Below are 13,909 nucleotides of genomic sequence, written 5' to 3' on the forward strand. Positions count from 1 at the left end.
CTTCTAGTGAAATGATAAAAAAAAAGATACATATTTATAAAATATATTTTTACAAATTACTAGAAAAAACTGGGTATATGTATATACAGTCAAGTGCAACCAGTTTTATTAGTAAATACAGTCCATCAGTAGGTCATTCAGTCTAAGCCTACAACACATATCACTGTCAACCTAAGTAGAGCTTTAACCAGAGAAGCAGCATACACAGGCCCATGGTAGCTCTGGAGGAGCTGCAGTCCTGTTTCCACTTTGCCACAAGCTGAGTAGCGGACGCAGCAAATGAACAGGAATTGCGCTTCGATGTCAACATTGGGCAAACTTAGGTTTAACTCATACGTTAAACTTGGGTTTAACGTATGAGTGAGGCTGTGGTGTGTTGCCCAATGTTGACATCGAAGCGCATTCCTGTTTATTTGCGCTTTTGTGGGTCTGACAGAGTGGACAGACCCCACTCTGTCCTTGAGTGGGGTCACTCAAGGACAGAGTGACCCCACATCCTGCTGCTGTTGCGGAAATGTTTCGAATGTCCTTGATTTACTTAATTCTTTGTAAATTCAAATATTGCAAGTTTAGTTTTTTGTTTTTGTTGTTGTTGATTGAATAAAAAAGAAAAATCTTATCCAAACATTTTCATTTTTACTGAAAACAAAAAGCTTTATATTTATATTTATATTTTATGTGGCCAGATTTTGGTTGGCTGAGAAAAAAAGTTTCGAGTCTAATGGGTTTATATCAAAGAGTACTTAGGAATGACACAAAGTCCAGACTTAAATTCAAGCTACAGACTTCAAAACATATATTTTTACAGATGCTATCCATTGATTTTGGATGAGCTTGAGCTATGTGGCAAAAATTACACTCTCAGAATCAGGGATGTCAAACTACACCCCTGGAACACTGACACTCTGCAACTTTCAGACACGTGGCTACGACTACACAGCAGAGCTAAAAGGGTTCATTATATCCTGAGCATGCAATCAGGTCCTACAGTACCCTGCCAATGACACAACTGCATGATTCGGCGTGTGAATGTGTGCGTGAATGGGAGAATGACTGAATGTAGTGCGAAGTGCTTTAGGGTCCTCTGGACTTGATAAAGCGCTAAACAAATAGAGGCCATTTACCATTGAGGTGTGTTGAAGAAGAAACACATCCTGAAGTGCTGAACCTCGACCCTCAAGGAGTTGGAGAGCCTTATGTACAAAGCCAGAGCAGACATTAAAAGACTTGGAGCTGTAATTATAGGAGAAATGGACTGAGTGTTGAGTGTATGTCACACTTTCCAGAGTTGACATTCCTTCTCCTTCGCAACTACGCGCTACTTTGTGCTGCTCTGCTACACAAGCCGCAATAAAGTCTGTAAAATGAGAAAATGGAAGAAAAGTTCAAGTGGTGTTTGTACTTTCTCAATCTGCTGCGCGTTTATTTTTAGGCCGCATCCATCACTTATTTAGCAGGTGTGCTGAGCGGAATCGGACCATTAGCATCTGAGGCCCACTCTTATGGGCGGATATTCCTCCACCTTCATCTCTCACACTGAGAGGTGGAGGCTAATCTCTCGGGGGGCACCCTGCCACCCCCACACCATGAACCCCCATCTTCTCTCCCCGGCCTCTCAGAGGCCTGCATTAAACATAAAGATCCTGCATGGATGAGTGAGTCAACAAATTACCACAGCCAATAAAAGTGAAAAAAATAAATAAATAAATAAATAAAAAAATCAACCCCGCAATATATATTTCTTTTTTTTCTTCTCTTTCCTCCCCCACAAACGTATTGCTCTCCATTAGGTTATTGTCTCGGGCTTTTAAATAAACATCGTCCGAGCTCGAGCTTCTCCTTATTACACTGGGTGAGAGCATCCGTCCTCATGCTTGACTGCTTGCATCCATCAAGTCGGGGGAGCCTGACTCGCCGCTAAATCCAAGCTAATATACATGAAGCTGCTACAGCTGTTGGTCTAACCTTTGAGTGTCTCCTAAGGAGCACAGTGATATTTGCACTTAATAAAATTATGCCTACCAGGAGAATATGCCGCTGACATTTGCCATTTGTCAAGTTGAGGTGGCAGCGAGGCTTTATGAGTCATTAGTGTTGGGCGTACAGCGGCGAGCGGCTTCGCCCGTAGAGGTCTTCAGCTGTACGTGGGGGCGATCTGGGTTAAAAGAATTAAGCGGCTGTCTTTTCAGCCGTTTTACGCTCCAGAGTAGGGATTCGTTGATTCGGGGTTTTCGGTCGTTCTCGGAGCAAGAACGGTAATTACCTTGTTTTAACAAATGTCTGCAATCGTTTCTTGATGTTTCTAAAGGCGCAGCGGGTCTCAAAAGTATACACATCATCCATGTTAAAGCCTGTTAGAAACATAGTTCATCTTTTTTGTTTCAATATGTACTAGTGTCATATTTATCCTGTAAAACGTAACCATTTGATTCAAGTTCAGCATCCAGTCTCCTCTGGTAGGGGTCTATCTGCATGCAAAATGTATATATATATATTATATTTGGCCGATTCTCAAAGGTTCTGAGGAAGGCATCCTTCTTTCTTGTTTGGATGTATAAATAAATGGGCTCACTGTGGTACTGGAAATTAAAATCTACCTTTAGCTGAATATTTGGGGTGATTGGTGATTGGAGCTATTCATAATGACACCCACCTTGTCAAAATTCCCAGTTCTATCTGAAGAAAAGCACCCCAAAAAATGATGATGCCACTGCAGTGTTTCCCTTTGTGCTTTTTGGTGACACTCCGTGTTGATTAGTATCTGGAACAATGTAATCCTTATGATCCCTTGTGAGCTACAGTTGTAGTGTAAAGAAACGAGGAAAACCTAGTGAGACAGTTGAGCTTCATTTCTGTTTGATCAGATTCAGTATGATCTAAGAACGACTAAATCTGGGAAATTAAGAATCTGGATTAAATCTGGTTATCTCTAGTACAAAATCTACAAGTTTTGTGACAGTTCAAAACTGAACTAATTTTTCCTGCACTGATCAAAATTGATTAAAACACTTCTTGAGATGGAAATTAAACTCATGTTTTATTTGTGGAAAAACAAACAAGAAGAGAGTTCTAAGTGTTTTTGGTCGTGTAATTGGCTGTTTTGAATAGTTAACATTTTACCAGCCAGGATTCAAAGATCATCCGAGTTGACTGTGTTTATTATAATTTAGACTGAAATGAACTGCATGTAGTTGGACATAAATCTGACAATGTGACTTGATGGAAATGAAATGAACTGGATGGATTTGAACTGAATTTAGATCAAAATGGGTGTTTTAATTGAACAAAAACAAAAAAAAAAAACAACAAAAAGACCTATTGTTTTGTGAAGTGACTTGACATGATTTTCTTCTTTTTGCAATTTATAGATAAATCAAACTGTGAGTTAATACTGACTTGCTAAAGCATCTGTTGCTGATTGGTTTGACAGACAGTGATTTTGTTTCTGAGTGCATCTAAAAATATAGAACAGAAAGTTTTCCTGTTTTTGACAGCGGATCATTTGTGCATGTCTATGTACTTTTTTTGTGATTGAAAGTTACAAAACTAAAAAAAATAAAAAAATAAATAGCATTGTAGCAGAGCCAGCCTCTGAACTCTGAAATGCCTCTCCCTCATTCTTATTCAGAAAGGCCCAACTAACGTCTGCGTTTGCGCTTCAACGAGCCCGAGTCCCTTTGGCCTCCATTACTCCTTCAGTGTTTTATGATAAGTCCAGCCATTCATAAACACCAAGTCCTAACTCAGCAAAACTTATGAGCTGTGTAGAGCCTGCAGACGGCTGTCTATAGTGGTGTGAAGACCACTGTAACTTCATCCCGAAGGATAAAGTCAGGCTTGAAAGACCATTTGACACTTAAAGATTTCTTTTTGGAAAAACAGTTATTTTTCCAAAGGAGTTAGCCCTTCTCTTAAGCATTTGTAGTTAAAGACTCAATAGAATAGCTTGGATCTAAGCATATTTATGTGAAAGAAGGGCCCAGTCAAAGTTCAACTGAGAATACATGTTTATTTGATAGTCACAGATGCTCACTTCAGGCTATTGATTTCACTTAATTTTATTCAGAGGCATTAGTTTTCATTTTGAAGCCATGCATTACTTCTCTTTCATTTCACAAATAGACACCACTTGTTATTGGTCTGTTAAATAAAATTCCTAAAACACAATAACGTTGGCGACACAGCAAAATGTGAAAAAAGTTTGAAGACTATGAATACTTTTGCAAGGCACCGTGATCGGTGCTCATCAACTGCATCGCGCGCTTACTTTTTGCAAACTCTAATTTAGTCTGATTTCGTTTGCCTTGGAGTGCAAAACCAGTCTGATGCGGTTTGAGCACGCGCGTGTGCACACGCAAACCGGGCGCCTGCGTGTGTTGAAATTTTTGGAATCAGAAAAATTGCGTCCGACTGCTGAGGGGGCTAAAGGTTAGAATTGGAAAACAAACTGCATGACAACAGTGCTCTCTTTTGATATTGTGATTGATTATCTTCAAATGCTGCCAAACAAAGAGGGATGGGCGGGGGGAGGAGGAGGAGGAGGCAAAAAGGTAGAAAATAAATAAAGGAAAGGCAAAATTGAAGTTGTCAGTTTCCATCCTCTGTTGTTTCAAAAACTAGCCGTGTCTGCAGCCTGGTGGGGGGATCTGTCAGCTGCCGTGAAGCGGCTTCTCTCAGCCTCTGCTTTTCTCATTCACTCTGCCTTTCCGGGCTTCTCCACTGTTCTGGGTTTGGGGTCTGAAATTTAAGCACCACCCGTTGAAAGCTTTTTTTGGGGGGGGGGGGGCGAGAAGACTGTGCATTAAATGATTCTCCGTTTCCAAAAGAAAGGAGAAACAAAAAAAGAAGAAAAAGAAATAGCCTATAGGCACGTTTTGATCTCAGGGGAAGAAAACCCTGAATATGGATGCTTATTAGAATGCATGTTGAACACACACACAGTATTCCTCATCACAACTGGGGCTCTTCAGCTTGACCTACAGTAGCATCTGATGCTGTATTGCTATTTGCTTCTCCTCGCTTTGAAGGCTCTCGCAGGATGATGGAAAAATCCCAGATAAGATATTGAGGCTGGAGAGCAAGGGACAAAGCAACAGATTCTATAAACATAAAATGAAATCAGTTAAACTCCGATCCGGCTATAAATCGATTACATTTCTTTTCAGTTTCTTGCGCAAAACAATTTTCATTAAGCGTGCAACTTGCGCTGTGAAAATCGTTTCCTGGTACTGTTACAAATAGCATTATAAAAGCTTTCCCTCCTTTATAATTTTCCTGCATTTTCCTCAAAACGTCATATGCACAATTTGACATAATAGCCGAGCAAAAGCATAGAATTATAAGGTAATGTCTCACTACAGGCTATAGTTGCATTTAAAAGGAGAAGGGGGAGGAATAAAGCTTTCTCTGTGATTCATAAGCTCGCCCTGCCACAGATAAACTTAATAGTTTGAGCATAGCACCCCCTGCAGGTACGCATTATTTCTTGCTTATTTTACCCTCAATGCTGGAAGCTGAAGCGGAGGCGCTCACTGTTACCCTGCAATTACAAGCCTTTTTTACTTTGATTGGTGGGTAATTGACTTGGTTTGAGCCTGTATGATTTTCTTCTGAATTTGCCACTCATATTCTAATCTTGGCTCCTGATCAGACAAAGGCAGCCTTCCTGTAATTAAAGATGCCAAAGACAGGTGTAGGATCGAGGAACGGGGGACCCGTAGACGGATGAATGGGGCTGATTAGTCGTTTAAAGGAAATGGGGTTTGTGTGGCTCCGAGACAAAGTAGAGCCTCCGTGTCACTTTGTTGCTGAGCGATCACCGGGGCGGCAGTCGAGCCGGGCTGATGATGCGCTGAGCATGAGGTGAAAGCCTTGAAATGACTTCCTGCAGTCATTGTGTTTGCACAGGACATCTGAAAAGAAATGATAGGCAGGAAACGCAGAATTTTGCCGTTTTGCCGCAACCGTATTAATACCTCTTGAATTTTTTTTTTCCCCAGAAAAATGCCACAATAAAACCACAAACTTTCATTATTTTCCAGAGGGATTTCATGCGACAGAACTACACAATTCGTGAAGCAGGAGAAAAGGGGGGCTAAAGTAAAAACTAAATTTGAAAAGTGAAAATGTTATTTCGTTTTCAATGAGTCCTTTTTGCTCTGATACCTATAAATAAAATCCAGTTGAACCAACTGCTTTCCTAAGCTATCAGCTTTGCAAAGAGTGTCAGTTTGTGTTCAGTTTAATCTATAAATTGGATAAATACAGTTGTTCTATGAGATCCTCATAAACAGGCATCAAAAATACCAAGAAACAAAGTTACAGAGAAGTTTGAAGACGTGTTCAGTGCTTTGGACATCCAACGAAACACTTTTCAATCCATCAATTGAAAATGGAAAGAGTACCAAAACATGGCTATCCATCTACAGTGACAGGTCAAAGACAGCAGGCCAGAGAAGCAGACAACAAGCCCAAACTAACATTGGAGGAACTGCAGAGAACCACAGCTCAGATTGCAGAACAGCTTGGCAGAACAAGTTTTAGTTGTGAACTCAACAAATCTCACCTTTGTCGTAAGAAAGAAGGTGAACTGTTTTGTTGACATAAAGTTTGCAGCTTGCTCGGCTTTGCAGGAGCAAGGTGCGCTGACCAGATACCAAAATGAAACTTTTTGATCTAAATTCAGAAAGGCAGATATCATTCTCCACTCAAACTACATGGTGGAAACATGGCAGCTGCACCATGCTGCTGGATTCCTTCTTCGGTGCCGGGGAGAGTTGATGTGAGAATAGAGAGAGTATGCTTTCAAAAATACAGCATTCTTGAAAGTAAGCCTGTCGAGGAGGCTCCAAAATACTCAAGATATGGGGCCGAGGTCGACGGAGTTAAAACGCTGGCCTATCAATGTTAAATTCTTAGAAAGTACAGGGACGTTTGCTGTTGGTGCAAAATTAAGGGCTATAGTTTTCCAAGGGACTGTAAATCATTTGAAAGAAAACTAGGCCAAAGGAAGACATCTTTGAGTTTTATTTCAAAGTTAAACCATTTGATTCAAGAAATATTTTTACGTTCTGAATCTCAAACTAAAAATTTTAAAGTTGTTTTGAGGGAACACCACCAGCTTCTTGTCATTACACTACTTATAATCTCATAATCTAATCAAGTCCTATTCGGCCAACAAAATACTATAAAAATGAAAGCATCAAACCGAGGTTCTGAGTGAGAAGCAGCTGTGTTCAGGTGAAGGTCTGCATATCTTGACCTGGTCAGATGCCAAATTGACTGTACGGTACAATTGCCCCCATCCCACCCCTCGTCCGTGAGACTGCAATAGATTTTAATCAACACATTTTATCAGTTGTTAATTGCCTCTGCTGCCTGCTGCTTAAAATAATTTGCTACTTTTTTCATTGTAGTAGTAGCCATCTGTTTCCAAACACAGGGATGGGATTAGGCCCGGACCTGGGGTGAATGTTGATGTGAGATAGAGACGGCTAATTTGCACGGCCGCCACCTTGTTTATGAGGCCAAGGATGTGTGGAAGGAAAACTGAAAACTGGCAGCTATACACAGAATGAAACTCTGAAAATGTAAATCACATTATTAAAGGATGCACATTATTATGAACTTATAGTCACAAATTTGCCATTGCAGCTAGACCAAAATAGTATGATTGGGGTACAAATGCCAAGACTTCCCTTCTCCCCAAACTGAGACAATGCCACAGACAAAAATGGCAAACATGGCCAATATAAAATGACGTAGAAAATATTTTGGGATATCCTATTCTTTTCAAGATTAGGTCATTTTGAAGACAGCAATTGGTGCAATTTGGAGGTGTGTGCGCTGCATCTTTAAAGAGCTGAAATGGTATGTGATTGTGCATGTGAGTGTTTTTTTTTTTTTTTTAAGATAATTCTCATCAGAAACTCCACCATGCTGCATTATCTGCCTTGTGTTCCAGAGAGAAGGCACTTTCCAGTCCATGTGATGCTGCCGGCTCGAGCTTTAAACATGCCATCTCAACAGGAGGGAACCGAGCCATCAAAGCCATCATGTACTTTAATTACAGGTGATCTGGACTCGCAGACACGCTCCCACTCCCTCCGCTCTCAAGAACTTCCTCCACAATTACCAAAGTGCCTCAATTAGGTCCTGAATAAGCATTGTACGTGCACGAGGGAGAGGTGGGCAGAGAGGGTAAAAACAACAGGCCTCGTAAGAGCCCAGCGCGATGCAGAGGCAATTAAAAAACAAAAAAAAAGTGCTCCGCCACGCAGAGCGAAAATGAGAGAAAGAGAGAGAGAAAAAAGAGGCAGAAAAGGCCCCTTTGATGAGCTAGCTCTCAGCTAAGTGGCACTTAAGAGGAGATGGTTGACAGGAAGAATAAGTGAGAAAAGATAAATTAAAGGCGGTTGATTGGCAAGAAGGCTGATGTCACACTGTTTCCCAACAGGACCAGATGCCAGAGAGAGCACTCAGTCACCGAGAGAGGAATGTGTGAGTAAATCAGGACCTCTACAGAGTGGATGTCCCACAGGCAGCCCGATCCTCCGCACTTTCTCTGCTTTGCCGCTCGTTCATTATCCAGACAGCCCCGCGCTCCCTCCGTCAGCTGTGAAACTTAACGGGGTTTTAACCGGACAAATCAAGGCTGTGTTTCTTTTAATAGGCTAATTCTGTGTCCAACAAAGCCCCTTGTTAAAGGAAAATGCAGCTGCATGAATGCGAGCTCTTTATTCAATTACCTTCACTCTGACCCGCAGCCATTGTCTGATGAACCCTCTAGAAACCAGTACATCAAATAAAGCAGAAACTTGGGTATGTGTATTATACATGTAGTATAAATGCTGCTTAATTATTATTTTCAAATGTATCTGCTTATACAGCATGCAGAAGCATCATGATGCTTCTATATGATATTTATAAGCATCTCATTTTACACCTTCCACTTCACAAAGAAGCACACATTTTCTTGTTGGTCTGTCAAATGAAATTTCAGTCATGTGCACTGAACTCTGTGCAGGTATGACGAAGTATGAAAAACTTCAAGTGGTCTGAAAAGTTTAGAAAGACACTCTGGATCAGCAGATTGGACAAAATTAAACTGAGTACACAACCAGAAAAAGCAAGTCCTGGTGTAAGTTGAACAAGACTGAGCCAGAAGAAGAGAAGAATGACTGGCGTACCACAGTGACTAATGTGTCCAGGAGAGGGCAGAGTTTTCAAAAGACCAGGTTGATTCTACACAGTCGTATTTTCATGTGAAAGGAATCATTAAATAGCATCTGCCCACTCAGTCACTGAAACTATCACTATCCTATAAGCTGAACTCGACTGTCATGTAAAACGAGCCATGGAGAAAAGCCAGATGTGATATTTGTAGTAGTAAAGTTTATATGAGAATAATAAGCATGTAAAAAAGACGTGAGAAAATGTTCTCCTTTCTCCTCCAGGGTTAATCTTGCAAACAATCGACGTTGCTCTTTGCTCAGGATGCCACTAAGTCAGCATCACAATCAGGGTTTGAGACAAGCTACATAAAACCTATGGAGAAACTTTTTCTGATAAAAAAAAAATCATGCTAAAAAGACCTACATGTGTAGGATATGCAACTATTATTATGTTGTGATAGTATAGCGTAAGACAGATAATCTGTGAAGAAGAAAAAAATCGAGCTTCACCGTCTTCTCCCAACGATAACTACAGAAGCGGACCGCTCCGTCAGAAGTGTTTCAGCGTTGTCAATCAAGCTTGTATACGCGCTGCTCACACTCTCGCCATTGCTCTCTCTTTTTTCTTTTAAGTATTTCAAATTCCTGAAGTCGCGTACAAAGACAGTGACACCACTGTTTTTCTCATAAATGCCCAACAGGCCTTTAATAGAATAATTAAATACTTGATAAATATAAGTGTTTCTAATAACTTACAAAAGAGTTGTTTTAAAGCTGCACAAATACACACTGAAGTAACTTTAAATACATTCACAGTCAAAACTGTAGATCTGAGTTTTTCCATGTTCTTGTCCAGATAAAAAAAACCCCCAAAAAAACAAGACGACTTGTTTTTGTATAAAGTGACAATGAGACAAACAACAGTTAACAATCACCACTGAAAAACTCAAGAGACATTATCAGAGATACAAGAGATGAGAAACGGAGACAAATCAAAGATACCGAAGGACAGAAGTTGATTCAGATATTGACATGAAACAGTAGGAAACGCACACCGCAGCAGCTTCTCGGTTGGGTTCATGAATACACCAAATGTATGGCCTACAGTCAACAGTCTGCTTTGACACCAGATGCGCCTGCATAGGAAAAACTCAGCAGTGGACAGCACATGGGACACATAACACCAATCCATGCCTAAACGGCTGCCTCCGTGAATGAGCCACTCCAGGTAAAGCTTCACACACAGCTGATCAAACCCGTCGAGATAAAGGTAGCGGGTAAAACGAAGCGGCGACACCGTTTTCATTCATCAGCCTACAGAGACAAGAAGTGAAAAGGTCCGAATCCACCGGCAAGCCTCGCATCCGATCTGTAAAGGAGAAAGAAGACACATCCGTTGGACGTCGTCTCTAAATGTCGATGAGGTCGTCTCCGCTCTCGTCGCTCTCCACGGTCAGCTGACGGGTCCACCACTTCTTCACCTCTGACCCCGAAGAGGCCTCGTCATTGACGGGGTTCATCTTGCAAACGATGGACTTGACGCTCGTACGACCTGACGGCAAAAACAGAGAATTTGCAGAGAATTTTGACTATTCCGCTTTGACAAACTAAAGGTTTACATGAGTCAAGATCAGTCAGTACCTACAACCCATAGGCTGTTCTGAGACGTAGCGTTCATGTATCCTGGCTATATTGTTGTCAGGATAATATAAACATCCGAATTTTCCTTTTCCTTTTCAAATCTGTCAATGTGATATCTTCTGTGACCTTTAGCATTTTGAGAACTGTTGTCACTCCGTGACACCATACAGGGTAAATAATGCTAACTGGGGAAAAGTGCACAAATAATTGAAGACACAGCTATGCTGGTTGCTGAGAAACTGAAGTAAGTCACGTTTTTTTTAAGGATGTACTTTAACAAGCCTGTTCAAATTTTTTTTTTATTTTGAAGAAACATCAGCAAACCTGCACATTCGCTCAGGTAACAGTTCCATGACATGACAAGTGACTGAGATCCAATCACAAATGGTATTTATTTCATATTGTGATATATTTATTTTACCATCAGGTATGAATATACTGCTCTCTTCACTTGGAACATGTTCACCCAGTACCGCTGTTGACACCATATCTGAATAGTCTCTCAGAATTTCCAATATCACATCTCAACTTTTATAAAAAAAAAAAAAAGGTTACAAGCGTTAGCTTCCCTCGCTTTCCCAAGCAGAGTGAAGACGAGGAAGTTTCTTTGTTCAATTTTACACAATTCTCTTTTTACAAAACCTGTAACTTGTACAAGACAGAGTACAGAAGCGAACAAACCTGCAGGCAGCCGCCACTGTCCCAACTTTCTCTGTGGTCTCCCCAGGTCTGTGGAGTCCTGTCTGTACCCTCCTCTGTCTGACAACGTGGGGCTCAGAAGCTGCTGGAGGCCACTCATCTAAACAAAGACGAGATATCCTTTGTTGCACCAGTGCAAAAGCATACCTGCTGACTGTGTGATGTGTCTGCGCAGAAATCACGCTGTGAGCGTGTGAGACTGTGCGCGCCGCCGCGGTTTAGATGTGGGGGCTTTACCTCAGGCTGCGAGGGGTTGTCTGGGTTGTTAGCGTTGTGGTCTTCGCTCGGCACCGTGGTTTCTATGCTGGGAGGGTTGAGGAAGGAGCTCAGCTCCTGCTGCTGGCTCTCTCTCAGGCTGTGGATGATGCTGCACGACTGATGCTGCTTCTGTAAGCATGCACGCATTCAAAGGACGGCGTCATGCACTGACACTTGCGAGTCGAGCGTGGAAAAAGACAAGCGTGGTCTGGCTGAGTGACTCACCGCCCGGATGCGTTTGAGGCATTTCTTGAGCCACATGCGGATGGTCTGTTTGGCGACCTCCTCTTCAATGGTGTACTCCAGCTGTTCCCTGGCCAACAGCTCCTCCAGCTGGAGAGACTTCCTAATGTCCACCGAGCGATAAGACAGCATGCTGGGCAAATGGACACATGCATACGATTGATATTTTCCAAAAGACAAAGTTTTATAGCACATTTTTGTTTTTAAGCGATGCGATTTTTTGTCAGATTTTTAGATGGCTGTTGAAAAAGGAGCCCATAAATTTCTTGTTCAATCAATCAAATTTGCTCATGAGTAGTGTTACTCCGGAGTGATGCTACAAACCCCAAGAAAATGTTTACCCAGCGTGTTGGTTATAAGTAAGCTGAGCCTGCTTCCGCTCTGCATGCACAAAATTAGCAACATTTCTATTTCAGTAGCTTCTTTACCTTGTTCAGCAAAAAAATATTATCCTCTATTTTCAGGAAGTACAAAATGTTTTTTGGAGTTTTTCAGATGAATGCAAGGTTTAAGTAGCGGTAATGAATCTGTTACACCATTCGACATGTTTTACATCTTACAAGAACAAGAAATGGAACAAATGAATATGTATCGCATTTATTTCTATCGTTTTCCAATACACGCCAATATTTTTCAATTTTTTTCCCCCAAAAGTAGTCCTTTCCTTGTAGTGTTTGTGAAATCAGAGTTAGAAACCTCAAATGTTCTTCAATGTATGCAAGTCAAATCAAACTACATTATCGTGTTGCACGTCATCAGAGGTTGGAAGACGGGTTGGTGAAAGGTGGAAATTTTGAATAACAAAAGTTCACTATGAGTTTTTGCCAGATGTTTTTACAGTGGATCGGCTTTAAGTGGGAAACCGGCAACAAACACAGGCCTGTAATGAAGAAGGAAGGAGGGGGAGTGAGGAAGAAAGGAAGGAGAAAAGAAGGACAGACTGACAGATGGAAAAAATAATGAGCTGGATGCCATTTCCTTCCTTTAGCCCAACAAGATGATTGGTTTATTTATGTATGAGGCCAAACATGTTCGGAAACGTCAGCACTGAAGTATTTTACATAAACTGGGTTGTACTTAACATCATGAGTGCTTAAGTAAGACAACATGTAGCACTTGACCGTCACCTCAGCACATCATGAAATGTCACATCTCCTCCACTGTGAAGTCGCTCCATTTCATAGCACATGTGTTTAAACAGGAGTTTGTCCTTGTCCAGGTCCACTTCCAGCCTTCCTCTGAGCAAACGAAGCAGAAACTTCACCCTGGACGTTGGGATCACTCCCTATAAAAATAAAAAAATAAAACAGGAGCAAAGGTAAAGGGTTTATTAAGACATGCTGACATGACGACAGAAGCTTTTCAGGCAAAAAAAAAAGTTTCGTTAAGAGTTTTGTCAAAGCGTAGCAAGAACAGCAAGGCCCACTGCTAACCTTTGCATTTCTGCTGCACGAGTCTTGACTGAACGAGTTCGTATTGCAATTAAGTGGTGGTTAAATTTAAAGGAATCAAACCTTTAATTAAAGATCAGCGTCTCTAGTTACTTTCTCTCTATATTAACCCTCAGTGTCCCGTGTGGGTTCCACAAGCGTCCTTGCTAATTTCTGACCTCCCGTTTGTCATCCACCATGTTCCAGATGATTTGGAAGTGCCTCAGGTCGTTATAACTCAGCAGCTGGTCTTCTTCAGTGGAGTAGAAGAGAGAGAAGTTCTCCACAATGATGGCTGCAGCAAAAATGTCAGGATAGATAATATTGGTTATATAACCGTGGATGTATAGCTCACATCGCAACAGGCATCTTTAGAGCGATCACATCGAATTGGACTGCTGGATTTAGAGTTGTAGCTCTGATAGTAAAACCGAAATGTAAAAATGACTATAAGTCAATACACAT

General features: G+C 41.3%; 1 protein-coding gene across 2 annotated transcripts in view; it reads right to left on the bottom strand.

Moving 5' to 3' along the window:
• Positions 1–9,851: 9,851 nt before the first annotated feature.
• The window catches only part of nalcn (sodium leak channel, non-selective), a 73,293-nt gene continuing 69,235 nt past the window's right edge, over positions 9,852–13,909 (bottom strand). The window contains exons 41-46 of one of the 2 annotated variants that reach the window (XM_088010449.1): positions 13,624–13,739; positions 13,142–13,299; positions 11,997–12,147; positions 11,751–11,900; positions 11,496–11,613; positions 9,852–10,725 (exon numbers count right to left, since the gene is read on the bottom strand). In XM_088010449.1, coding sequence (XP_087866575.1) covers positions 10,583–10,725; positions 11,496–11,613; positions 11,751–11,900; positions 11,997–12,147; positions 13,142–13,299; positions 13,624–13,739 — 836 coding nt within the window. In that variant the 3' untranslated portion in view covers positions 9,852–10,582. Of the gene's footprint in view, positions 10,726–10,935; positions 11,614–11,750; positions 11,901–11,996; positions 12,148–13,141; positions 13,300–13,623; positions 13,740–13,909 lie in introns of those variants that run through there. The other variant, XM_088010446.1, reaches the window with a different exon arrangement.

This window comes from Poecilia mexicana, unplaced genomic scaffold (genome assembly GCF_051168715.1).
Source record: "Poecilia mexicana isolate PSO_F unplaced genomic scaffold, ASM5116871v1 scaffold_2, whole genome shotgun sequence".
NCBI lineage: Eukaryota > Metazoa > Chordata > Actinopteri > Cyprinodontiformes > Poeciliidae > Poecilia > Poecilia mexicana.